The 23,161-nt window shown below is 37.4% G+C and overlaps 6 protein-coding genes across 9 annotated transcripts; 1 reads left to right on the top strand and 5 right to left on the bottom strand.

Annotated features, from left to right (window-relative positions):
- Nucleotides 1-178: 178 nt before the first annotated feature.
- On the bottom strand, nucleotides 179-3,575 carry LOC133714769 (short-chain dehydrogenase TIC 32, chloroplastic-like). Its single transcript, XM_062141024.1, has 8 exons — nucleotides 3,365-3,575; nucleotides 2,495-2,726; nucleotides 2,289-2,368; nucleotides 1,806-1,959; nucleotides 1,492-1,570; nucleotides 1,050-1,134; nucleotides 865-911; nucleotides 179-658 (listed from the first exon to the last, which is right to left on the bottom strand). The coding sequence occupies exons 1-8, from the start codon at nucleotides 3,468-3,470 to the stop codon at nucleotides 500-502; spliced, it is 942 nt and encodes a 313-aa protein (XP_061997008.1). The 5' UTR covers nucleotides 3,471-3,575; the 3' UTR covers nucleotides 179-499.
- A 389-nt stretch (nucleotides 3,576-3,964) lies between these two features.
- LOC133714768 (short-chain dehydrogenase TIC 32, chloroplastic-like) lies at nucleotides 3,965-7,251 on the bottom strand. Of its 2 annotated transcripts, none has more exons than XM_062141022.1 (8): nucleotides 7,063-7,251; nucleotides 6,207-6,438; nucleotides 5,990-6,069; nucleotides 5,490-5,643; nucleotides 5,185-5,263; nucleotides 4,703-4,805; nucleotides 4,533-4,579; nucleotides 3,965-4,328 (listed from the first exon to the last, which is right to left on the bottom strand). In XM_062141022.1, the coding sequence occupies exons 1-8, from the start codon at nucleotides 7,166-7,168 to the stop codon at nucleotides 4,170-4,172; spliced, it is 960 nt and encodes a 319-aa protein (XP_061997006.1). In that variant the 5' UTR covers nucleotides 7,169-7,251; the 3' UTR covers nucleotides 3,965-4,169. The 2 variants fall into 2 exon arrangements, with proteins under 2 accessions (XP_061997006.1, XP_061997007.1); XM_062141023.1 differs by having other exon boundaries at nucleotides 4,721-4,805; nucleotides 7,063-7,248.
- Nucleotides 7,252-8,482: 1,231 nt separating this feature from the next.
- Nucleotides 8,483-14,220, top strand: LOC133714767 (SKP1-like protein 21). 2 transcript variants are annotated; one of them, XM_062141021.1, is made up of 10 exons: nucleotides 8,483-8,639; nucleotides 9,624-9,948; nucleotides 10,930-11,151; nucleotides 11,372-11,563; nucleotides 11,643-11,753; nucleotides 11,943-12,021; nucleotides 12,441-12,541; nucleotides 12,716-12,858; nucleotides 13,276-13,409; nucleotides 13,708-14,220. In XM_062141021.1, exons 2-10 carry the CDS (start codon nucleotides 9,913-9,915, stop codon nucleotides 13,722-13,724), a joined length of 1,035 nt encoding a protein of 344 aa, XP_061997005.1. In that variant the 5' UTR covers nucleotides 8,483-8,639; nucleotides 9,624-9,912; the 3' UTR covers nucleotides 13,725-14,220. The 2 variants fall into 2 exon arrangements, with proteins under 2 accessions (XP_061997005.1, XP_061997004.1); XM_062141020.1 differs by having other exon boundaries at nucleotides 13,705-14,220.
- A 754-nt stretch (nucleotides 14,221-14,974) lies between these two features.
- Nucleotides 14,975-16,006, bottom strand: LOC133715670 (uncharacterized). Its single transcript, XM_062142272.1, has one exon. The coding sequence runs from the start codon at nucleotides 15,838-15,840 to the stop codon at nucleotides 15,067-15,069; it is 774 nt and encodes a 257-aa protein (XP_061998256.1). The 5' UTR covers nucleotides 15,841-16,006; the 3' UTR covers nucleotides 14,975-15,066.
- Nucleotides 16,007-16,543: 537 nt separating this feature from the next.
- LOC133716981 (uncharacterized) lies at nucleotides 16,544-17,702 on the bottom strand. The gene has a single exon (XM_062143606.1). It carries the CDS (start codon nucleotides 17,309-17,311, stop codon nucleotides 16,544-16,546), a length of 768 nt encoding a protein of 255 aa, XP_061999590.1. The 5' UTR covers nucleotides 17,312-17,702.
- Nucleotides 17,703-18,233: 531 nt separating this feature from the next.
- On the bottom strand, nucleotides 18,234-22,871 carry LOC133717261 (uncharacterized). 2 transcript variants are annotated; one of them, XM_062143944.1, is made up of 10 exons: nucleotides 22,685-22,871; nucleotides 21,588-21,762; nucleotides 21,288-21,424; nucleotides 21,124-21,168; nucleotides 20,981-21,034; nucleotides 20,581-20,685; nucleotides 20,287-20,490; nucleotides 20,080-20,165; nucleotides 18,911-19,896; nucleotides 18,234-18,753 (listed from the first exon to the last, which is right to left on the bottom strand). In XM_062143944.1, the coding sequence occupies exons 2-10, from the start codon at nucleotides 21,760-21,762 to the stop codon at nucleotides 18,482-18,484; spliced, it is 2,064 nt and encodes a 687-aa protein (XP_061999928.1). In that variant the 5' UTR covers nucleotides 22,685-22,871; the 3' UTR covers nucleotides 18,234-18,481. The 2 variants fall into 2 exon arrangements, with proteins under 2 accessions (XP_061999928.1, XP_061999929.1); XM_062143945.1 differs by lacking the exons at nucleotides 21,124-21,168; nucleotides 21,288-21,424; nucleotides 21,588-21,762; nucleotides 22,685-22,871 and having other exon boundaries at nucleotides 20,883-20,996.
- Between the last annotated feature and the right edge of the window lie 290 nt (nucleotides 22,872-23,161).

Here is a 23,161-nt window from a genome sequence, read left to right as displayed (position 1 = left end):
GATTGTCAATGTGGAGAACCCATGGAGAGGGAGATGTTTCTTTCAGTGGGGAGTTCCGCACAAGATTATTTTGGGATGACATATAGCCCAAAGGTGTCTTCACTTGTTGAACTCATGAACCTGGTTACTTCTTTGCTACATATGAACTTAAACCTCAAGTCCTCAACCTTGGATAAAGTCCAAGATGCATCATGCAAGAGACATTTTGTTCCAAGATGGCAAGATTGATGTGTCAAAATTATTAGTTAAATCTACTATATGAATGGATTTGAATCTCGACTCCAATCTCTATAAAGTATAGACTTTATATGAAGATTTATATCATAATATCAGAATTCAAAAGGACCAGGCATTCTGGCATCTTTTTCAATACGAGTATTTGAGGAGCTGATATGCAGAAAAATAAACATTTGCTGAAGATTATAATGTCTTCTTCCTGATGATGCTGAAGATTATAATGTCTTATTCCTTATGATTTACTGTGATAGGCAAAGGAACATCATTCAGTCAAATCCTTGCTGAAATCCCAGAGTTTCTTTGCCAACAACTCGTCTTCAGCTTGGGATGTTGGCTTGGAAATATTACTGTCTGAAAAATATTCACCGCTCACCCCTTCAGCTTGTGGCTGCAATGCCACATAGCAAGTTGTTGCTGCTCCCTATAATCATCACAGTTATAAACAATCAAATTCAGTATATGATTGATATAGAGAGAGGTGAAGCAGCACGTTTTTCTATAGTATTTCAAATCCAGGCATTTTGAATAGCTAAACTCACATAAATGTCTTCTGCTAACTACATCAATGAAAGTGTAAACATAAGTTCGATCTTAATTTGCTCTACAAGTTAAACAAGATGCAATTACCTGCTGAACATTTTTAAGCACAACTTTACCGAGCACATTAACAAGCCCTGCATCAATCCAGAAAACCAAAATCTTTAAATATCTGAGCAAGCACGTAATGAAAAAAAGAAAAGAGATTGAACTCAATAACGTTGATGCTTTTATGGGTAACATTCATTTACATTTGCGAGAATTGACATGATTACCATTTAAAACATTGCTATGACGGAAAAGATTGGTGAGAATTGCACCAGGGTGAAGTGCATTTGCAGTTATATTTGCCCTCTCTTCCTGTTGAAGCAACAATTATAAACAACGTACAGGTTTCACATAGCAGATCATGGATACCAAAAACAAAAGGAAAGAGAAAAGGTGTATGTGCTTCTATGTGATGATGTATACGAATGAATAAAAATGTATCAACATATTCAAGCTAGTATTGACTCGTGATTTCTGCTGGGGGGGCTGCTGCAGATACACACCCTCTCAGGATAAGTAATAAAAATGCTTCGGCTCAACTTTTCGAAAAGTACAGAATAGCATAGCATCTCATGAGCAAGGTGTATTAGGTTTAAACAGTTGCCGTAAAGTTTTCATTAGGATCTAAATCTAATTCAGTTTATCTGGGTCCTGAAAGAAGATATATACCTTCAATTGTTTTGAAAGTTCTTTGGCATGCAAAATGTTAGCTAGCTTTGATTGACCATATGCAGCCCAACTGCTGTACCTGTGAATAGCCAGTACAAACTCAGACCCCTAAAGATATTTAAAGTTCTCCTTTTATCATATGCTACTCAACTAAGTTTTGCACAAGTACTTGATATGGCATCAAAATTTAAAATGCAATTTTCTTTTTTCAACAATCTCCTACCTCCAATTTGAATAAAAATTCAATGTATAACCAACATGCTAACATATATATTGAAATCTCAAAAGCAAGATTTCTGGACTTCTGTAATTACCCCGATGGGTCGTTGATTTTATCAAAACGGATTCCTCCACGATATGGAAACCGGTGAGCTTCAGAGGATACATTTACAATTCTCCCTTCTTTGCTACTTGCACGTGCAGTCTTTTTCATAGTATCCAACAAAAGATTTGTCAATAGAAAATGACCTGCAGATGAGGACAAAGAATTAAAAAAACACACACCCACACCCCACACACACACATGTAGATGTAGTCCTAGTTAACCTATGCATCTGATAACAATTTATGCAAGTCCCCCTAAGTTGTCTGCACTTATACAGTAACAAAGTTTGGTTGTTTCTGAAGTGGGAACAGGCAAGTTATGCCTCCACAATAAAAGAACTATCAACAGCTGATAGTTTTGGAACAAGATTAGCTACACAATAATATTAAAAGATTATTCAGTGTATTAGGAAGCTTAAAAGTAAGAATACTTGCATAATGTCAGTTTTGTGGTCAAACAAAATGCAGCATACCTATGTGGTTTGTGGCAAACTGAAGTTCAATCTTATCTTTGGAAAGCAAGAATGGGGTCGCCATAATTCCTGCATTGTTACTTATAATAACGAAGCAAAATTACCAAAGGTTAATGTTCTGAAATATGCCTGCTTAAAAGAGAGCAGAAATCTGAAAATCTATGACAATCCTGGAATTAGAAGAAAGAACTTCTACCATTTCTTACATTAAGATGTTTAGAGGATGACCAGCAGATTTGTAATCTGATGCGAATTTCCTCACAGATGACAATGAACTGAGATCCAACTCCATGGCATCAATTTTGGCAGTGGGGATTTCCTTAACTATCGCTTCTTTCACATCTTTACCCGCAGCCATATTCCTCACTCCCATAATCACATGGGCACCACGCAGTGCAAGAACACGCGTAGTTTCAGTGCCAATGCCACTAGATGCTCCTATAATGACAACATCCAGAGCGAAAAGAAAAGATTCCCATAAGACCATGTAAGACTGTTCATCCTTATTTACTAACATGAAAATTGTCGTTTCTCAATAGAAAGGCAAACAAATCCAGCAGTAATACTATATCCAATATTTGAATGCACAAATACCAACTATTGATCTGAAAGAAACTAGAGCAGACTGAGTAAAAGCATTGATGCAGGACAAAGCCAAAGTCTCAACCCGAACCAGCATTACTTTATGCATTGACTGATCAAAAAGCTTATACTTTGATACAAAGAGTAGGAGTAATATGGAATAACAAACAGTACAATCACGTCAAAAGTAGTCAAAACAATATCAAACCAGCAAAAAATTATTCATACGAAAACGAGAATTCGAGAACACCAAGTGGCCAGATCATTGCTTTTGTGCATAACTCTCATGTTACTAAACAAAGAATAAACTGAAGACAATTCCTCATCCATATAAGAATTACTAAAAGATGGGGACTTAAACATGATGTGTTTCCTAAGGTAAAATCTTATCAAGATATTAATATACATGCTGCACAAATAACAGAATCCACAGTTGAGTAAAATCTCTGTTATGGATGAAGAAGAGAAAACGCAAATGGGTTCTGGTTGCTAGCCTGTAACAATGGCAGTGAGACCAGTAGCATCAATCCCTTGAGTAACTTCTTCTGCTGTGGAAGATGATGAGAACCCAGATGGGCCTTTTCTTCTAAAGAACCACATTCTCTGTCTCCAAGACTCTCTTTCTCTCACTCTTCACAATCACTACTGGGAAATATTGAGTCTCTAGTCACAGTTGTGACTTGTGAAATGTTATAAGAGTAGCAAAGCACTTATTAATAGAAAGAAGCACACAAGGTGTGCGCGGTCTCTGGCTTTTAAGTGGTTGATGGTGAAAACACGCGTGCACGTTTGGGAGTTCCACAAACTATGGATCATGCTCTTAAAGTCTTAATGACATGACTAATATACTTTTCAACATTAAATGTGGATTATACAGATCATTCTTACTCACCTACTTCTGTACTTGTGTTTATCTATTCATCGATCACTTCAGAACAACATGCAACATTCATCTGTAAATGAGTTATTGACTATACTCCCACTGAAGGGTGTTATGCTGTTTGAGCAAAGACGAAATCATTTATGCAAGTGTGGTAGGACTTGGAAGCACGTCATCATGAGCAAGTGTTGTAGGACTTGGAAGCACGTCATCATGAGGATCTTTTGAAATATTGGACCTATATATTTAACTTTGGTTACTCTCGCTTTGCCGATAATGGCTCATTGTGCGATCTTTCATAGTTTGTTGTACAGAAATACCTACATTTAATGTTCGAAGCTGTTTTAATGTTCAAACATTTGCTGAAGATTATAATGTATCATCTTCCTTATGATTTACTGTGATAGGTAAAGGAAACATCATTTAGTCAAATCCTTGCTGAAATCCCAGAGCTTCTTTGCCAACAACTCATCTTCAGCTTGAGGTCTTGGCTTGGAAATATTACTGTCTGAAAAATATTCACCGCTCACCCCTTTAGCTTGCGGATGCAGTGCCACATAGCAAGTTGTTGCTGCTCCCTATAATCATCGCAGTTATAAACAATCAAACTCGGTATATGATTGATATAGAGAGAGGTTGAAGCAGCATATTTTTCCTTAGTATTTCAAATCCAAGCATTTTGAATAGCTAAACTCACATAAATGTCTTCTGCTAACTACATCAATGAAAGTGTAACAAGTTCGATCTTGATTTGCTCTACAGGTTAAACAAGATGCAATTACCTGCTGAACATTTTTAAGCACAACTCTACCGAGCACATTAACAAGCCCTGCATCAATCCAGAAAACCAACGTCTATAAATATCTGAGCAAGCACATAAAGAAAAAAAAAAGGATTGAAGTAGCTTTTAAAGGTAAAATTCAATTATATTTGCGAGAATTGATATGATTACCATTAATGACATGATTACCATTGATAACAATGTTATGACGGAAAAGATTGGTGAGAATTACACCAGGGTGAAGTGCATTTGCAGTTATATTTGCCCCATCTTCCTGTTGAAGCAACAATTATAGACAGGTTTCACTTAGCACATCATGGAGTAAACAAAAGGAAAGAGAAAACGTACATGTGCTTCTATTTGATGATGTATACGAATGAATAAAAATGTATCGACATATGTAAGCTAGTAGTGGCATGACTCGTGATTTCTGCTGAGGGGCTGTAGATACACACCCTCTCAAGATAAGTAATAAAAAAAATCTTCTGCTTCTAAACCTCAACTTTTCGAAAAGTACAGTATAATGGAGGATAGCATAGCATCTCATGAACAAGGTGTATTAAGTTTAAACAGTTGCCGAAAAGTTTGCATTGGGATCTTAAGACCCCCATTGTCTAATTCAGTTTATCTGGGTCCTGAAAGAAGATATATACCTTTAATTGTTTTGAAAGTTCTTTGGCATGCAAAATGTTAGCTAGCTTTGATTGACCATATGCAGGCCAACTGCTGTACCTGTGGATAGCCAGTACGAACTTAGATCAAAGATATTTAAAGTTCTCCCTTCATCATATGCTATTCAACAAAGTTTTGCACAGGTACTTGATATGGCATCAAAATTTAAAATTTAAAATGCAATTTTCTTTTTTCAACAATCTCCTACCTCCACTTGATAAAATTCAATGTGTAACCGACATGCTAACATATATAAAAAACAAGGGTTCTGGACTTCTGTCATTACCCTGATGGGTCGTTGATTCTATCAAAACGGATTCCTTCATGATATGCATACCGGTGAGCTTCAGAGGATATATTTACAATTCTCCCTTCTTTGCTACTTGAACGTGCAGTCTTTTTCATAGTATCCAACAAAAGATTTGTCAATAGAAAATGACCTGCAGATGAGGAAAAAGAATTTAAAACAAGTAGTCCCAGACACTAGTTACCGTAAGCATCTGAATAACAATTTATGCAAGTCCCCCTAAGTTGTCTGCAGTTATACAGTAACAAAGTTTGGTCGTTTCTTTCTGAAGTGAGAACAGCCAAGTTATGCCTCCACAATCAAAGAACTATCAATCATTGAACTTATGTAAATTTATTGATGCACACTCTGACAGCTGATAGTTTCGAAACAAGATTAGCTATACAATAAAATTAAAAAGATTACTGAGTGTATTGAAAGCTTAAAAGTAAGAATACCTGCATAAAGTCATTTTTATGGTAAAACAAAATGCAGCATACCTATATGGTTTGTGGCAAACTGAAGTTCAATCTTATCTTTGGAAAGCAAGAATGGGGTTGCCATAATTCCTGCATTGTTACTTATAACAACAAAGCAAAATTACCGCATGTTAATGTTTTGAACTATGCCTGCTTAAGAAAAGCAGAGTTCTGGAAATCTATGACAATCCTGGGAACTTAGAAGACACAATGTGAAAGAACTTCTACCATTTCTTACATTAAGATGTTTAGAGGATGACCAGCGGATTTGTAATCTGATGCAAATTTCCTCACAGATGACAATGAACTAAGATCCAACTCCATGGCATCAATTTTGGCAGTGGGGATTTCCTTAACTATCGCATCTTTCACATCTTTACCCGCAGCCATATTCCTCACTCCCATGATCACATGGGCACCACGCAGTGCAAGAACACGCGTAGTTTCAGTGCCAATGCCACTAGATGCTCCTGTCAATACAACATCAGGAGCCAAAGAAAATATTCCCATAAGACCTTGTAAGAACTGCAAGGTCTGTGCATCCTTATTTACTAATATGAATTTGTCATTTCTCAATAAAAGGCAAAACAAATCCAGCAGTAATACTATATGCAATCTTTTTATCTACAAATACCAACTTTATATCTGAAAGAAACCAGAGTAGATCCTAAGTAAAAGCATTGATGTAGAACAAAGCCGAAGTTTCACTACCTGAACTAGCATCACTTTATGCATTGATTGATCAAAAAGGTTAAACTTTGATACAAAGAGTACGAGTAATATAGATGTAGTCAAAACAATATCAAACCAGCAAAACAATTCATGCAAAAACGAAAATTCGAGAACACCAACTAGCCAGATCATTGCTTCTGTGCATAACACTCTTCATTTTACTAAAACAAAGAATAAACTGAAGACAATTCCATCATCCACATAAGAAGTACTGAAAAATAGGGACTTAATATGTTTCCTAAGGTAAAATCTTATCAAGATAAGGTGGATACATACTGCAGGAATAACAGAATCCACAGTTGAGTAAAATCTCTGTTATGAATTTAAAGAAGAGAAAACGCAAATGGGTTTTGGTTACTAGCCTGTAACAATGGCAGTGAGACCAGTGGCATCAATCCCTTGAGTAACTTCTTCTGCTGTGGAAGATGATGAGAACCCAGATGGGCCTTTCCTTCTAAAGAACCACATTCTTTGTCCTTCACAATCACAAGTGGGAATTGTCGAGTCTCAAAGTCACAATCGTGAAGTGTTATAAGAGTAGCAAAGCACAACTTGATAGAAAAAGCACATAATAAGGTGGGCCGTCTGGCTATAAGTGGTTCATGGTGAAAACACGCGTGCACAACCGGGAGTTGCACAAAATTACAAACTATGAATCAATTATTGCTCCCTTAATGACATGACAAATATTCTCGTATTTACCTATCAGTCTAGCACCACTTTAGAAGAACTTTCAACATTCATATGTATATTTAGGGCTGTCACTCGGTCGGTTCAAATCGGTTATAGGTATTACCAACTTCAAAACCAAAGCTTTCGGTTTCAAAATTGAGCTACCAATTACCAACCAAAATTTTCGGTTTTTAATTATAATTACCAAACCAAGTGGCAGCCCTATGTATATTTGATCAAAAAAAGAAAAAAAAACATTCATACCATACTCCCACTAAAGGATGTCATGCTGTTAGAGCAAAGAAGAAATCATTTTTGCAAAGTGTGGTTGGACTTGGAACTTGGAAGCACGCCATCATTCTCATCTTTTGAAATATCGGATCTATTTAACATTTTTTTTTTTTTTGACTTTGTCAAGGGGAACCCAAAGGCTTCCTAGGCCCAAGATAAACCCATGCTCCAACTGTGCATTGCAGCATAGTGTCTGACCACTTTGACAGCTTCGGGGTTCGAACCTAGGTTGGCCAGCTAGGCAAGAACCACTAGGCCACTTGCAGTGGTTCGGATCTATTTAACTTTGGTTGCTCTCGCTTCGCTGATAATGATTCATTGTGCCATAATGACTCATTGAAGCAGTTTTAATGCTCAATTATTTTAAATTTTTAAGACCTACCCAATAAAATTAAACCATAACTAAAGAACATCTACATTGCTATATAATCACTCCCATTACAACCACCAAAGCATACATTTGTAGTCCGAGACATCACCCAAGAATCAACAATTGATAAATACAACTAGTCTCACAATCTCCGACTTACAAATGAGAGATTTATGTTACTAGACCAAAAAACCAATTATATTCGCACAACATTACTGCGTTCCTTCTATCATTTTTATTTTAATTAAGTTCCACATCATCTTAAAAAAAGAAAAGAAAAAAAAAGTTGGCTCATAATCAACAGCCCAACTTACCACATAAACAAAAGGCCAATGTAACAACCCGGCCCGTTCCTCCATTCCGGGTCAAGTCGGAACCCTAACTACCGGCACGTGCGGGGGAGCCTTGTTCAGGTTCATCTTCTCTGATAGAGTCACGTGCCGAACACACAGGCTTGAAATCGTGATAGACAAAAAACACAGAGAGACAAAACAGAAACACCATTTCAGAAACCCTAGAAAACTCTCTTCCAGACTGGCATCAATCCACGCCCAATTTTTAACCCTAACCATTTCAAATTTCCCTGCATTTTTGGTCGCAATCAAGGTAAGCCACACTGTTCTGTCTCCAATTTACATACCCACCATCTCAATCAAGCTTTTCTCGAATTGAATTGAATTGAATTGATTGATTTGATTAGAGTGGTGTTAATGGGACTAGTTCTTTTTTTTATTTGGATGAAATTTCGGTGTCTTTTTGGTTGTGAAAGGTGGAATCTTTCATTGATTAAGAGTCTGTTTTTTTTTGGGTTATGGTTTTTGATTTCTGAAACCATTTGGGATGGTGGAGTATGAGTCCTGTTTACATGTGTCATTGAAATTCAGGGTTTTGAGTTCCTGGAAATAATGCGTTAAGGGAATTTGGAGTTGAGAAAAAAAAAATCTTATCCTTGTTGATATAGGGTCCAGCTGAATTAAGTGTTTTTTGTTCTTTTGCTGAATGACTAAAGCAATTGTGGTTGAATTGCACTTATTATTTGTCTTTTTTCCGGGTTATGGAGAATGAACAAACTGAGGTGCCCAGTTTGTTATTAGGATTGTGTATCAATTGGCTATCAATGTAAAGTTGTCTCGCTCTGCGTTCGATTTTTTGTTGGAATCGGATACAATTTGCAGCTATGGTTCTTTGGTTTCACTGCATGTTCTGGTCAAATACTAGTTTGTTTGCATTTTTGTCTGGTATTGACAATGGAGGTTGTTCTGAACGTTTCAAATTTGGTTTTTCTCAAATCAGCATTGTATCTCCCTAGGTGGAGTAACTTATATGTGTCAATAATACGGGAATGGAGTGATAGGATATGTGAAAACTAAAACGGTTGGAATATACTGTCCTGGGGAAGTGGGAGCTCCACTTAGATAAAGAAGCTGCTTTCATAATATTTTATTTTCTTATGTATTTTGCATTTAGTCAATCCAAGATATTACAAAACTTCATTGAAGTTTGTTTCATAAACCATTGTCCTTTTGTTGTTTCAATGACCAATATTATATTAAGTTTAACTTAATGAAAACTTTCATCTTAATATTTCAGGCATATCAACTCCTGTTGCTCCCGCCTCTTGCTGTGCTGTAGCTTAAAATACAGGAAAAAGAATTGAGAAAGTCCTCTGGATAAGAATGCTAATACACATTTTATTGGGATTCAAGATCGTGTCATTTTGGGAAGCACTGATAAACAGTGTGTACTTGCTTAACAAAGTTAAGCTTTTGAATAAGGAAAAGGTTGCATTTTCCGTGTAACTTCATCATTTTTGGAATTTGAGGTGCAAACTTGTTGGCGTTTCACATATCCTGAAGTTTAGTTGCAGTATCACTGTTAAATGTCAGAAGCTGTCATGGCGGTAGTCAAACCTGAGGTATGTTATTTCATTTGGAATAAATTATAAGTGGTTTTTTGTGTTGTGGACAATCCAATACGTGTGCTTTTATTTTTTGTTTTCAGCATCCTGTGTATCTTTAACTGCCCTTTGTCACTTTGATGAACTCTTTCAGTAATCTCTTGTCAATAGTGAAGTGTGGTTTTTGGGGGAGAGAGGTTTATGGTAGGGGCATATTGTGAAAAAGTTAAAGTATTAAAGGGCTTAGTTGTGGTGGAAAAAGCAACATAGAAATTACATTTAAGACAGTAGTTAAGAGTGCTGAATGAATGATTAAGTGGCTTCACGGTATATTCAAGTGAAAGATTGTAGTTGCTGGAATATTTTTTTAAAGTTGTCTCCTTCAGCTGCAAATAGCCAGATACGGTGGGACTTAGGCACCCTAATTTAGACAGTACTGACAACGACTGAACAACAGAAATGATCCAAGGAAGACCTGAAGGAAACAATTAGAGTACATGGTTTTGAAAGACTTAATAAAAATGAGACAAGAATAGTTGACTACTGACATTAAAGGAATGGTAAAGGAACTCGCCTGTAGAGGGGCTTCAATATTCGTGTACTGTAGTATGTATTTTTAAAATATCTTGATTAAGTTTCTTTTTGCTTCATTAGTAGAGGCTTACTTATATGACATCATGATAGTTAAAAGCGCAGCATTGAGAACTGCATGTTGACCACAATTCAGCTTGGTCTGAAGTAGTATATTTTAGTGTCTAAGTCTTCTTTCCACCAGATTGTTGCATGCTTGGATATACATTTTTCAGAATTGTTCTAGAGAATGTCTTATTCTTATTGATACCACATGATTGTCATGCTGTTTCATGTATGTAGTTGTCATGGGCAGACCCCAGATTGGGGATTGGGGGGTTAATGGTTGTGTGGTAGTTCAAACTTCGCATTATTAGTGTTTATCTCTTTGATTTCGTACATAATTTTTCTTATATTCTGTGCAACTAGATGAAGTCTTACATCTGGCTACAAACTGCTGATGGGTCAATCCAACAAGTAGAAGAAGAGGTTGCTATGTTTTGTCCCATGATCTGTCGAGAAATACTTCAGACAGGCATGGGATCGTCCAAAAACTATGCTATATCACTTCCTCAACGAGTTAACCCTGCCGTTTTGGGGTTAATACTTGACTACTGCCGGTTTCATCAAGTACCAGGTCGCTCTAATAAGGTCTAATATCTGAATCTGGCAGTTGGTAGTTTCTTTTGCTTTTTCCTTGCATGATATTATTCCTCATTTGGAAATCAAGAATACAGATACTTTAGAAATCTTTCTACATAAATGACTGGTGGGAAAGGGAGGTCCTAATTATATATTCTTTCTATGGTGGAGTTGGAATTAATAAGATGACCAAAGATTTAAGTTCAGTTGATAGCACTATTATCTGTAGGAACGCAAAACTTTTGATGAGAAATTTATTCGGATGGATACAAAGAAGTTATGCGAGTTGACATCAGCTGCTGACAGCCTACAATTGAAGCCTTTGGTTGATCTCACCAGCCGAGCACTTGCACGAATTATTGAAGGAAAAACTCCTGAAGAGATACGGGAGACATTTCATTTACCTGATGATCTCACAGAGGTATGTGTTTCCATCTAAACTCACTGGTATATAATTTGCTTGCATCCATGATGTTTGACTTATATATGGTTTAATTCAGGAGGAGAAGTTGGAACCTCTGAGAAACATAACCGATGATCCACGTATCCGGCTTCTTAATCGTCTATATGCAAGAAAGAGGAAAGAATTGAAAGAGAGAGAGAAACTGAAGGTGCTTACTTTTTCTTGAAGAGTTTGAAGCCTTTACCATATGTTAAATGTGGTAATTTTATATTTCATAACATTTATTATTTGAAGTGTATGCAAAGTATGTCCAGTATAAATATGTAGAAGGACGAGCATTAGACCTGCACGTACATGCTTGAGTTAACAGAAAGTCAATTCTTTTTTCATGTTTCAGAATGTTGAGGCGGAGGAGGAGCGTGTTGATCAGCGTTCCGTCGATGATCTCTTGACATTTATCAATGGTGGAAATGGAGGTATGATCCAGAAAGCTTTGGTCATCGTCCTGATTGTAAATTGTTTGCCTTTGTTTTTTCACATTTGAGTTTTAGCTTTCTCTAACTTCTTTCGTATCTGTATGAACTTGTTAATATGTTTAGTTCTGTTATTACTTATTAGTAGTAGGTAAAATTTCATACATTTATGCCGCTAGTTATTGAGTTTACTTCCAAAAGACCACCTTGTACAAGGTGACTTGCATCTTTCTTCTAGCTTCAAGGACAGGGGGCAGAACACTTTACTTAGATTTTGGTAGATGCTTCAATCCATAGATCACTTCTCTTGTTTCGGCAGAGCCACATATCACTGATAATAAGTTCATATTATTCTTTCGCTTGTAATATTGAGAGTTGTCTTTTGTATACCTACATATCTTATAACGTGATATGCTCTGCAGATTCAAAGGGAGTTAAAACCAATAAGAATAAGAAGAAAAATCGAAGAAGAAAAGATCCACCAAAAGATTCTTCAAATAATGTCAATGGAAACCATAATAAGGTTGGTGCCTCTCTCTCTCTCTCTCTGTGTGTGTCTGTCTGTCTGTCTCTCTCTCTCTCTATGTGATACTCGCGCGCTCACACACTAAAGTTTGTGCATACTTGCACAAGTCGTCTTGTTACTTTTTCCTACACTTGTTTATGCACTTAATAGTTGGTGTCTACCTTTTTATAGGAATCAGAAGCTCTTTCTTCTGCTTTCCACAATGAATCCCGACCTTCTAGCTCTTGCAACTTGCAAGATTGTACAGCTATTGAGTTTGATGATGGTGATGTTGACGATGATTTAGATCCTGCCATGAAGGAGCAGCTTGACAGGTAACAAGAATGCCTCGGATAGAGTTTGTGAACAATGTATCAAAATATTATTTCAAGGTCATAGTAAAATGTGAAACGCATATGTCAAACTACCTAATCATTCTCGATTGATCTCTTACTGTATGTCTTTCCTAAGTCAACCCTGTAATTTTGTATACCTTTAGTCTAGGATTTCTATGTACATGTTACCTTCTTATCCCTGTACTTGTTTACTAAAGTTCCCTTCTACAGAGAATAGTGGCATTCAGAAATTCTCGAACTCTGTCATGAAATTATATGGTTTCTTGAATTTGCCATCCTGTTTGTTTCAAGTCCACTCTTTTGCCCCTATTAATATCCTCATGTTTATTCAGTAGAATCTATATGTATTAGCTGATTATTGCAAAATGGCTTATTCATATATCTTGCTACATGTAGGGAAGTGGAGGATTTTGCACGAAGATTAAATTCAGATTGGCCAGAAAGGATGCAGGAAATTTTATCCTTAGGCCAAGAAAGGAGACTTGCACCAATAAATATTAATGGAAATGGTTCTGCACGTAGATATACAAGTATGTTCCCTCTTCCCCTCCTGTTTTCCCACTGTACGTTACTTCCTCTGTTGCATATTTTTCATTTTCTTTTCAAAGCTTCTGGAAGAATATTTGCATTCCTTGTGTTCAAGGATATTATTAGGGACTTCTTGAGGCATTTCATATCTTCTTTCTTGGTGATTTAAGGCTTTAAGCTTATCTTTATCATTATTTCAACTTGTTTGTATACCCAATATATTCCTGCTATGGGTGAGAGAGTTCAGTGAAAGTGTAGTTAGGCTGACAGATTTGGTGGCTGATTGGCTGTTGGTAGCAGGTTTGGATCAGAGATAATGGTTCTATGATAACTGTATTACCTAATTGGAATGTCAAGCAGCTAGAGCGATTGGAACAGATGTGACCATGGGATTTGCTGCTGCAGAAACTAGAAGAGTGATCACTGTTTTTGGTGTTGAGAGCATGTGAGTATATTTGTTTGTTTTTCCATCACCAAATGCAATTTTCATTCTGTGGGCATCTTTGTATGTTGAAGGAGAGAAAGAACAAGGTGTTTAAATCAAAAGGAAAAAAGAACTTGGAGCCTTCAATAGGCGCATAATTTTCTCATTCTCTTGAGCTTCTTCTCTTTTTGTGGATGTTTTAACCTTCAGCCATCACCACTGGCCGTCTCTTGTATATTCTTGACTTGATGCTCGATTTACAAATGTTCCTTTTCATTTTCGTTTAAAGGCCCCATTTGGCTTTAGAAAGTCTTACGAGAAGTTGTAAGTGCTTAGTTTACACTGTTTATGTAATGAAATTGGAATGAGAAGCAAGTTATTTTCTCTCACTTTGTACAGGATTTGGTCTTTTTAATAAGTTGGATAGGCTAATTGAACGAGTAGCAGGCTATTTAACTTGAGGTAGGGGTGGTACCATTAATATTCACAGCTTAAGTTTCACCTGGCCTAATCATGATGGAGCGATTCACATTCTTCTAATCAAAGCTTAACTTGCAAGGGTGTATTAGATTTCACTTTTATTAACAGTATGGTCTGATGTGAACTTTTAACTTTGCCTTTTACCTATTTGGGTTTTGTCCTCTAAGCTTTCATTTGAACAGCCTATTATCCTCTGTAAAAAGAAAATTTTTCGACTTTGAGCAAATAACAGTATAGTTTTACTAATGATGAGATTATAGCGCGAGGAAAATTTGCATAGAAAACTTTGGACTTAACATGGTTTGGCATATATAGAAGTTCCATGGTTGTACCCATGGTAATGCTGAAACATGCAAAACCTTAACGGATTTCTTTTAATGATCTTTCTTCTTTTCTAACTTTGAAAAATAGTAGAAAAAAGTTGAATAGAGATTTTTGAGTTCCGAGAATTGTTTAAAAATCACTATTTGGTGGTGAAAAAATTTTAGTTAGAAAATAAGAAGATGCAATTTTGATCATAAACACGTAAGTTATAATTCACAATTTGGACAAAAAAAAAATGCTTCATTTTTTTTTAAACAGAAAGTTCTTGTTACTAAACTAATAACAGCTCAAACGAAGCAACATGCTATACAAAGGAAGTTAGCAAGAAAAGGAGCAAGAAAACCCAAATCCTATAAAGACCTTTTATTCATTTCTTTGCTTACACGACTGAGATTGATAAACAAAAACAAAAAGGTATGGCCTTAAACATTTCAATATTCTTTCACCTTATGCGTAGAGTAATATTTCTTGAAAGCTCTAGGTAGATATACTGGCAATAAGAACCCAAAAAGATTGAAGCACCAAAAAGCCATATTAGCAATAGCAAGAACTCTGCCAAGGTATAATCTCTTAGCAGATCCACCATAGTCTTCATACCCTTTTGAAAACTCACTTGTAAGCCACTCCACAATGGTGAAAATCCTCCTGGAGTTGTAAAAAACTGGCACGAAAACGCGTATTGGTATCGAAAACCTGTCGGTGAAAGCCAACCCTTCCATGAAAACCTGACTTGCAAGAAGGAAAACATGTGGCGAGGCTGCGCTGATTCCTTGCTTGTCACCCTCGAAAATGCCCTCGAAGATGTAAGCTATGGGGAGCACTAGGCCTATGATGGCACCCAAGAGGACATAGAGGCGTAGGATCTTGTTTTGGGGGCTGAAGACTGGAGGGTCTTTAGTGGAAGATTGCATGGGGAAAGCAACTTTTGAGATCAAGTACATGTAGGCAATGGAGAAGAGAACAAAGGCCAGGTCTTGAGGGCTTACCATGCCACTGGCTGAGAGGACAATGATGACGGCGAGGGCATTGAGCTGCCGGAAGGAGAACAAACCTGGTTTTCGGTTAGTGGTGGTGTGTGGGGTTTGGCTCTTTGAAGTTTTAGGGCTGAGTTTTGAGGAAGAAATTGGGTCATGGTGTTCTTTGAACTCATGTTCTTGTTCTTTGGGAAGGCTAATGTCTGCAGTTGGACCAACTCCACCTGACATAGTGAGTTGTGTGAGAAAGAGTGAGAGAGATCGAGAGAAAGGAGTGAGAAGCTTAAAGGGTTTGGTCTCCTTGGTAGTGAAGTTGTAAGAGATTGAAAGGTAAAATGGATCAAGAAAAAGTCTTGGAATGAGAGATTAGTACTAAAGATTCCAGATAGGGTTGAGCATAAGGTGAGTAAGGAGGACAAGTGGCTGTGTTATAGGAATTTAAGGTGAAAGGTTGGAAAATAGGGTCATGTGGACATTGTTTTTTCCTCAGTTTTTGGTCTAGTCAAAGCTTTTGTTAAGCTTATTTTTCTTTCTTCTAGGCCTTTGTTCTTAATTTTCCTCATTGAAATTGGACAAACATGCATGTCTGCGATACTTAAGAGGCCATGGAATTCGGTGAAATTTTGATAAAGAGTGGGGTTGAATGGAAGTGTTTGTCTCAACATTAAGACCAACATTAACAGGGACTAAAGGAGAAACCGGATTCTATATTTTATATCTATCTCCTCTTATTCTAATAGGAGATTTTTAAAGAAATTCGACTAAAGACAGTTGCCTAGTACCATGCACATAGATATCAGAAAAAAATAGACTTGGATTATATCAAACATTATGTACAATAGTAGCAAAATGAGGTAGGCAAGGATATACATGATACATAAACCAGTAGATTAACAGAACAGAAAGAAAATCCCTTCAGCTCAAAACCTCAACTTCAATCTGCTTTTGCTGCAGCATAATATTTCCTGAAAGCTCTAGGAAGATAAACAGGCAACAAGAAGAAGAAGAGATCGTAGGACCAAAACACCAAGTTAACTATAGCGAGTACTCTCCCAAGAAAGAGTCTCCTCTCACTTGCAGATCCACCATACTCTTGACCATCAGCTTTCGAAAACTCTATCTTAACCCAATCCACAAGGGTAAAAATCCTCTTGGCATTATAGAAAACCGGCACAAAAACCCTAATTGGAGTCGAAAACCTGTCACTGAAAGCCACTCCATCCATGAAGACTTGGCTCGCAAGAAGGAAAACATGCGGCGCGGCCGTCCTGATTCCTTCTTTGTCTCCCTCTATGAACCCTTCAAAAATGTACGCAAGGGGGAGCACAATGCCTATGAAGCCACCAAAGAGAGGGCCAAGCCGAACTAGATAGCTTTCGGGGTCGAACACCGGGGGCTCTTCCGAAGGATCAGTGAGCTTTGGGAAAGCGAATTTCGAGAGGAAGAAGAGGTAAATTATTGAGAAGAGAACAAAAACCAGGTCTTCAGGGCCTACCAAGCCACTGGCCGAGAGGACTACCATGACCATGAGGCAGTTGAGCTGCCAAAAGGGAATGGAATTATATTTGTGGACAGTTTTGAGGTTTTGGCCCTTTTGGGGGCCGAGCTTGAAGGTTGAAGTAACCGGATCCTCGCTTTGTTTGAGCTCATCGTACTCTTTTTCCGGCACGTTGATGTCACCAGCTTCATCACCGGACGACATTTTGTTCTTTGAGTTTAGGTTTTGTTGTAGAGAAAGCTGAGAAAGATAGAAGCTAGCTAGGTCAAGTTATAACAGAGACTATTGGTGGCAAAGTGACAAGGAAGATGAGCATGGCGAGGACAAGTGGCGATAGGATGGGAGTTTGAGCTTGTTATGTATCAGGTAACCGCCTGCGAAGGTCTCGAGCTTATCTTTGTTTCTCTGGGATTGTGTAGTTAAGCGTATCGAAATGTACTTGCAGACACAAAGGTTTCAGTGCATGGCAGGAGCTTGTTGGGCAAAGCATGTGGCATTGCGATACAATTTTTCTTTTCTATAGAATTGTTACTTTTAAATTCTGTGTGTTGTTCTCTGCCACTGGATAAATTCTAGGTGAACTTTAGTACAAACGATTTTTGGACCAAAATTTCGTCTTTCTTAGTATGTCATCAAAATCATTTCCACAATCTTAGCATGATTTTCAAATACTTCCTGAACCGAACCGAACCGACGAAACTCAAAACTCTTGACCGAATCATTTTCTCCAATCTTTTTTGGTCCATTTTCACCCATAATTGTGAACTACACGCTTTTAAGCAAAAAAATTATCTTCTTAGTTTGTCACCAAAATCTTTCCACCTTAGCATGATTTTAAACAAAACTCAAAAATCTCAATCCAATTATTTTTTATAATTTTCTTAACACAACACAACAAATAAGAAAATTCATTAAAAAAAAATAATAATAAAAAAATCTGTTCTTCGAGTTCAGACCCTTCTAAATCATGGTTTACCAACGGGAAGCTATATTTAAGAGAATAGATTGTGATCTACAAGAGAAGCTAGAAACCTGTTACGATTCAGTGCCTTTCAGGAACGCAACAGACTCAATTCAATCTGTGTCACAAGGTCAAAGAATATAGAAACAAAGGGGGACTTTCAAATAACTAAAACCAAATTTATTACAGAAACTTTTGACAAATAAGCAAAGAAAAGAGAAAACCTCACTAATCAATCTGCTATGACAAGAAAAGAAAAAAGGAAAGAGCTATGAAACTTATCTTCCAAAACCTTTTCTTCACTTTCTGACAGAAGACCACTGGAAAAACTGGAACCCTCTGCTAAGAATATAATCGCTGGCTAAACTGTGCACATTGTATAACCAAAAAACAATCTCTGTTTCTCTCTATAACTAGGTAACGGTATTCTGTTTGGGGATGTATTTTATCTTCACACCCTTTTCAGGCTTCTTCGACCTATACTTGACTTTACCAGCTCCGGCAATTGGAGACTCGAGTGCCTCCACATTAACCAGCCGGTTTTCTGCATTCCCAAGAATGCTGCGTCTAAACCTCAATGAATGAATTGCTGCTACTTCATTGTCACTGTCCGGGCATCTGGGAGGTTCAGAACCTTGGAAAAGAACCAATTCTACATGGTCTCCGGCTATAGCCTCTTTCCATCCTGCGAACAAGATAGTTGTTATTCTAAAGTACTCTTTAGGGCCATTAGATTAGTTGGGGTGGATGCATGTGTATAAGAAGTTAGAAAAGAGCCACATCTTTTCAGAAAAAAAAAAAAAAAAACGAAAAAAAGCGCAGTACAAAGGGATCAAACTCACTCTGTGCAAGAAAATCTTTTGCATCACTACTGGAGAAACCCAAGTTTCCGGCTTGTGTAGATCCATTACCAATGCCATCATTATGACTATCCATGACACATGATCTTGGACAATTTCCATTGGAAATGGTCCGACTGTTGCCCTTCTCAGCTGCAACATCAGTTTCAGATTCTCTGCAGCCATTCTCAACTGGCATAGGAGACCCCTTTGTTCCATTCCGGCTCACTGGCCTCCAAAGTTTTACTGTTGATCGGTTTGTGCTACTCTGAACAGAATCAGGTTTATTCGTTTTGTCCTGAGAGTTGTTCTTAGGCATTTGTTGCTCCAAAAGGCCATCATCACGAAAGCCAGTCAGATTATTACTTTCTTGGGAAGAATTTCCAAGTGTGACTGATATAGATCCAATCAAGACCTCATGATTCTTGATTTGATCAGGTTCAGTTGCATCCTTTTGTACTCCATCTTTCAAACTCCCCCCATCATTTTGTGGTTTAGGCTTTCGACTCCAAACTTTATTGCTGCCAGACACAGCTCTTGAATCCCGGTAGCTTCCATGATTTTGCATGGATGGAAGCTTTGATGTTTGAGAACTCTGACCAGCATGAAATCCATTAGGCACACCCCGCTGTGATTTTGGCAACACCTGCCATCGAGCAACCGCACGCCGAGAACCATTTCCTTGCACTGTCCGCCGTTCCACATTTGAACCATTCACAGGATCAGCTTGTCCATAGCCAATTCCAGTCTGAGATTCGGGATCCACATTTTCATTGGTGCTTGAGTCTTGAAATGCTTCAACAGATGAGTGAGCATGATCTAGAATGTCTGAAATGGGTGAGTCAGAATCAATGGTTGTTGAATGACTCGATGTTTCTTCCAGAGGTTCATCAATGCCGTCTTTACCGTTCACCTTCTCTTGGTCCTTTGCCTTTTGTTCTTTCTGCCTAAGCTTCTTCTGCCTCTTTCTTTCCAAGAGATCAGCTTGCCTATAGAATCAAAGTAAAAATCAGAAACCAAACATGCAGCTGTAACTATACAAGTTCCAATATACAATAGAAAACCAAATGTAACCATGAAACACATTATCACTCAACTTAAGAACTAACAAACTGACTTACTTAAAAGGAAAAGACACTAGCTCTTAGTCAATTGAATTGTTTGTAGAGTACCTTTTTTGAGCTGCTTCTTCTTCTTCCACTAGTAGCTTTTGTAACCGCAAAGCTTCGGCATCCTTGTAAGCATGCCAAGCTTTAACCTAAGCAATAGAAATACCAGAAACAAGTCGTTATCTCCAATCATTTGAGGGTGGCATGCACAAACTTAAAGTGAGAAAAAGAGTTCATAAGAAATGAGAAAGTTAAAATAAGACTATGTACCAATTTTTGTTCTACCAAGAAGCTGGTACAAGCAACTAGATTCTTTGTTTCAAGGCCAACCTTCCCAGCATCCCCGTCAAAAATATATCTTTGCATTGATGTGGCTGTACCAGATAGGAATGTTTTTTCACTTGCATCGTCAAGTATACCGAATAACTCCTGAGAAGGTATTGGAAACCTGGAAGGTCTAGCCTGGACAATATCCTGCATAACATAAAAAACCAGATATTTCACATCCAGCAGATAGGTATTTATTTCAATAAATGTTGATGCACAAGAAGAGTAATCTCTTACCAGAAGGGCAGAACCAGCCTTCAAATAAATGTGGGGCAGAGAAGTGAATCCAGGTTTCCGAACAAGTGTTGTCAAAGCCTTTATGATTGAAGACCCCGCAACTTCCTAGAAACTATAACAAATTAGAAACTTGAAGTAATAACCTTACATTTAATAAGATGAAGATTAAAGCTATCATGGAATGATAAAGAATTTGAATTAAAATTGCAATGTTACTATTTCCTTAAACTGATTGCAACAAAATAAGATACTTTAATAAAAATTTAAGAGAAAAAATAGTGATGCAGAGCCAAAACAAGTACCATGTGTTATATCAATAGCATGTATACCACCCAAGAATAAGAATAGCTCTATGATACCATCAAACCTACAGGAAAGAACACAAAACATAAAAAGTTACCTCCAAATTCACATTCTTGAACGATACAGATTCTTTTGCCTCTTCCGTGGAGAGCTAGACAAAGTAAAAATGATGGAATGGAGTGAGCACAAATACTTTAAAAAGATACCCTTCATGTCAAGAATGCAATGAAGAGTTTGTACCTTATCCCAAAATGCCCCAAGAAGAACCCTATTTTTATTAGAATCCTATAAGATACAAACAATGTCAGGCATTAAGTTGCAATAAGCAAAGTAAAGTACACCAGTTAAAAAAATAAAAGAACTTGAGTGGGAAAAGTCATAAATAGTGTATAATGGTAAGAAACCTTATCAAGCTTTTTCAGTCGATGGTGCACGCGAATGTGCCTTCTGTGGTTGATGGGTGAACAAAATTCTCGGGGGCATTTGTCACACTTTTGCATTTGCACCTTGATGGGAGAGTGCAGGGGCCAACCTGGAAGCTCTGCCAAAAGTAAAATAGCTTCGTCTTTAAACAAAAAATTACAACCAAAATACCTGCTTATTAGACTTTCAGCAACTAACATTGGCGGAAAGGCAATAACAGCAGAATGCTCTGCCACTTCTATAAAAAAAACTCTAACTTGAGAAGAAAAATTAGCTGGTACCTTGTTGATCTAAGGCATGAAGTAGTTGAATCCATGGAACTGGGCTATCACCAGCCCTCGAGAAAGAAATAGAAGGCTCTTTTGCAACTTGTCTGATGATAGTGTCAATGGAGTCATTTCCTTCTTCCGATTTCATAGCATCAGTGTTTGGGGCCTTTAATTTAGCAATTGGCATCTAAACAGCACATATTTAATCGTAAAATCACTACGTGCCTTTGTGCAGAGTACAAAGCAAAGACGAAAAACAAAAGGCTTCTAATGACAATTAACATGCATCTGATATGGACTGAGGTATGGCAAAAACATGCACCAATTTTAAATCACTGTTTACTGGACCATGAAATATAGATGACACGAACATCTCTTGACCCAATGTAGCAAGAGAAATCACATACAGCGTTCATCTACATTACCTTCTTTATTTAATGAACCAAAATCTAAACAAGATCATTCTTACATCTACCATTGTTATACTCCTCCAGATTACTAAAGCAGTCACAGTAACATCACAAGTGTTCTACGAAATCGAGTAATGCAAAAAGGGAATCCAAACTTCCAAACCACACCGTAAATAATCAACAAAATCCTACATCCTAAACATCTCTTAAAACACAGATCTACCACAAAAATGCCGCATAGCTAAAACACCTCCACCTCCACCACGAATATCCATATATCTATACAACCTCCACACAGAAACAATTCCACATTATATATCACACCAATGTCGAATCATAACTACAGTATAAAAAGTCTGTTAGGTCTCCTACAAAATCTACCACCAAAATGTAAAACAATTTCTCCGAACCTTTCGAACATGCAATCAAACTAAACCATTCACGACTCCACGGCTCAACTAAAACTGATATCTAATCCGAAATTCTCCTATTTCCTCTTTGTTTTCTGTATCATAGGTTGAACCAGCTATCTAAACAGAGCAACCAATACAATCGAACAAGAAATCAAAAGAGCATGTAGAGATGAGAAAGCAAAGCTTGCCGGAGGTTTTGAAGGAGCGTGATCTAGAATCGATATATGCGATTGTGTTAAGTTTATAGGTAGAGAAGAAGGGAGTACGGAGTAATCGGCGTACGTACCAGAGGAGGTGGATCGGAGCGAGGAGAGAGATATGCGCCGGCGATCTGAGGGATTCGGAGCAGGCGGGAATGAGATACCGAGTGTTCGGCGGGAACGAAAATCGGCGAGGAAGTGATGAGCGAAAGAAGGAAAAGAAGAGAGAGAGAGAGAGAGAGAGAGAGTGTGAGAGAGAGAACCAAAATATAAAGGCGAACTTGGGTAATAAGAAAAGAAAAGATCTTCTTTATTGAAGGGTATGTATTTTCGGATTTGTGTCGAAATGTGATATCTAGTGTATTTCATCAAGAACGCTACATTTTTATAGAGTGAGCCATTAATATGATATAAATAGTAAAATTTTGTCACATTATTTGGCAAATGTGGAATTAACTATGAAGAATCTCGGCCACCGTATGTGAATCTCAATTGCAAAATTTTGAGAACTAAAGGTTCGGAATAAATGTTTTTTGCGCTAAGAGTTATGAAATGGACTTCTA

Source organism: Rosa rugosa, chromosome 6 (assembly GCF_958449725.1).
Source record: "Rosa rugosa chromosome 6, drRosRugo1.1, whole genome shotgun sequence".
Lineage (NCBI taxonomy): Eukaryota > Viridiplantae > Streptophyta > Magnoliopsida > Rosales > Rosaceae > Rosa > Rosa rugosa.
The sequence above is the reverse complement of the archived record's forward strand: the minus strand, read 5'-3'. Positions and strand labels throughout refer to the sequence as shown.

Bases quoted from the DNA above. Each gene is read 5' to 3' on its own strand.
- LOC133714769 (XM_062141024.1), bottom strand. From the start codon at position 3,470: ATGTGGTTCTTTAGAAGAAAAGGCCCATCTGGGTTCTCATCATCTTCC. The intron at 2,727-3,364 runs GCTAGCAACCAG...TTGTCATTATAG, and splicing joins TCTCACTGCCATTGTTACAG to GAGCATCTAGTGGCATTGGC. The intron at 1,135-1,491 runs GTATATATCTTC...TTGCTTCAACAG, and splicing joins AACTTTCAAAACAATTGAAG to GAAGAGAGGGCAAATATAAC.
- LOC133714768 (XM_062141022.1), bottom strand. From the start codon at position 7,168: ATGTGGTTCTTTAGAAGGAAAGGCCCATCTGGGTTCTCATCATCTTCC. The intron at 6,070-6,206 runs GTAAGAAATGGT...TGTTGTTATAAG, and splicing joins CATCCTCTAAACATCTTAAT to TAACAATGCAGGAATTATGG. The intron at 4,580-4,702 runs GTAATCATATCA...GGATTGATGCAG, and splicing joins TGGTAATCATGTCATTAATG to GGCTTGTTAATGTGCTCGGT.
- LOC133714767 (XM_062141020.1), top strand. From the start codon at position 9,913: ATGTCAGAAGCTGTCATGGCGGTAGTCAAACCTGAG. The intron at 12,022-12,440 runs GTATGATCCAGA...TATGCTCTGCAG, and splicing joins TATCAATGGTGGAAATGGAG to ATTCAAAGGGAGTTAAAACC. The intron at 12,542-12,715 runs GTTGGTGCCTCT...ACCTTTTTATAG, and splicing joins TCAATGGAAACCATAATAAG to GAATCAGAAGCTCTTTCTTC.
- LOC133715670 (XM_062142272.1), bottom strand. From the start codon at position 15,840: ATGTCAGGTGGAGTTGGTCCAACTGCAGACATTAGCCTTCCCAAAGAA.
- LOC133716981 (XM_062143606.1), bottom strand. From the start codon at position 17,311: ATGTCGTCCGGTGATGAAGCTGGTGACATCAACGTGCCGGAAAAAGAG.
- LOC133717261 (XM_062143944.1), bottom strand. From the start codon at position 21,762: ATGCCAATTGCTAAATTAAAGGCCCCAAACACTGATGCTATGAAATCG. The intron at 19,897-20,079 runs GTACTCTACAAA...TTGATTCTATAG, and splicing joins GAAGAAGCAGCTCAAAAAAG to GCAAGCTGATCTCTTGGAAA. The intron at 18,754-18,910 runs GTGAGTTTGATC...TCTTGTTCGCAG, and splicing joins AAAAGATTTTCTTGCACAGA to GATGGAAAGAGGCTATAGCC.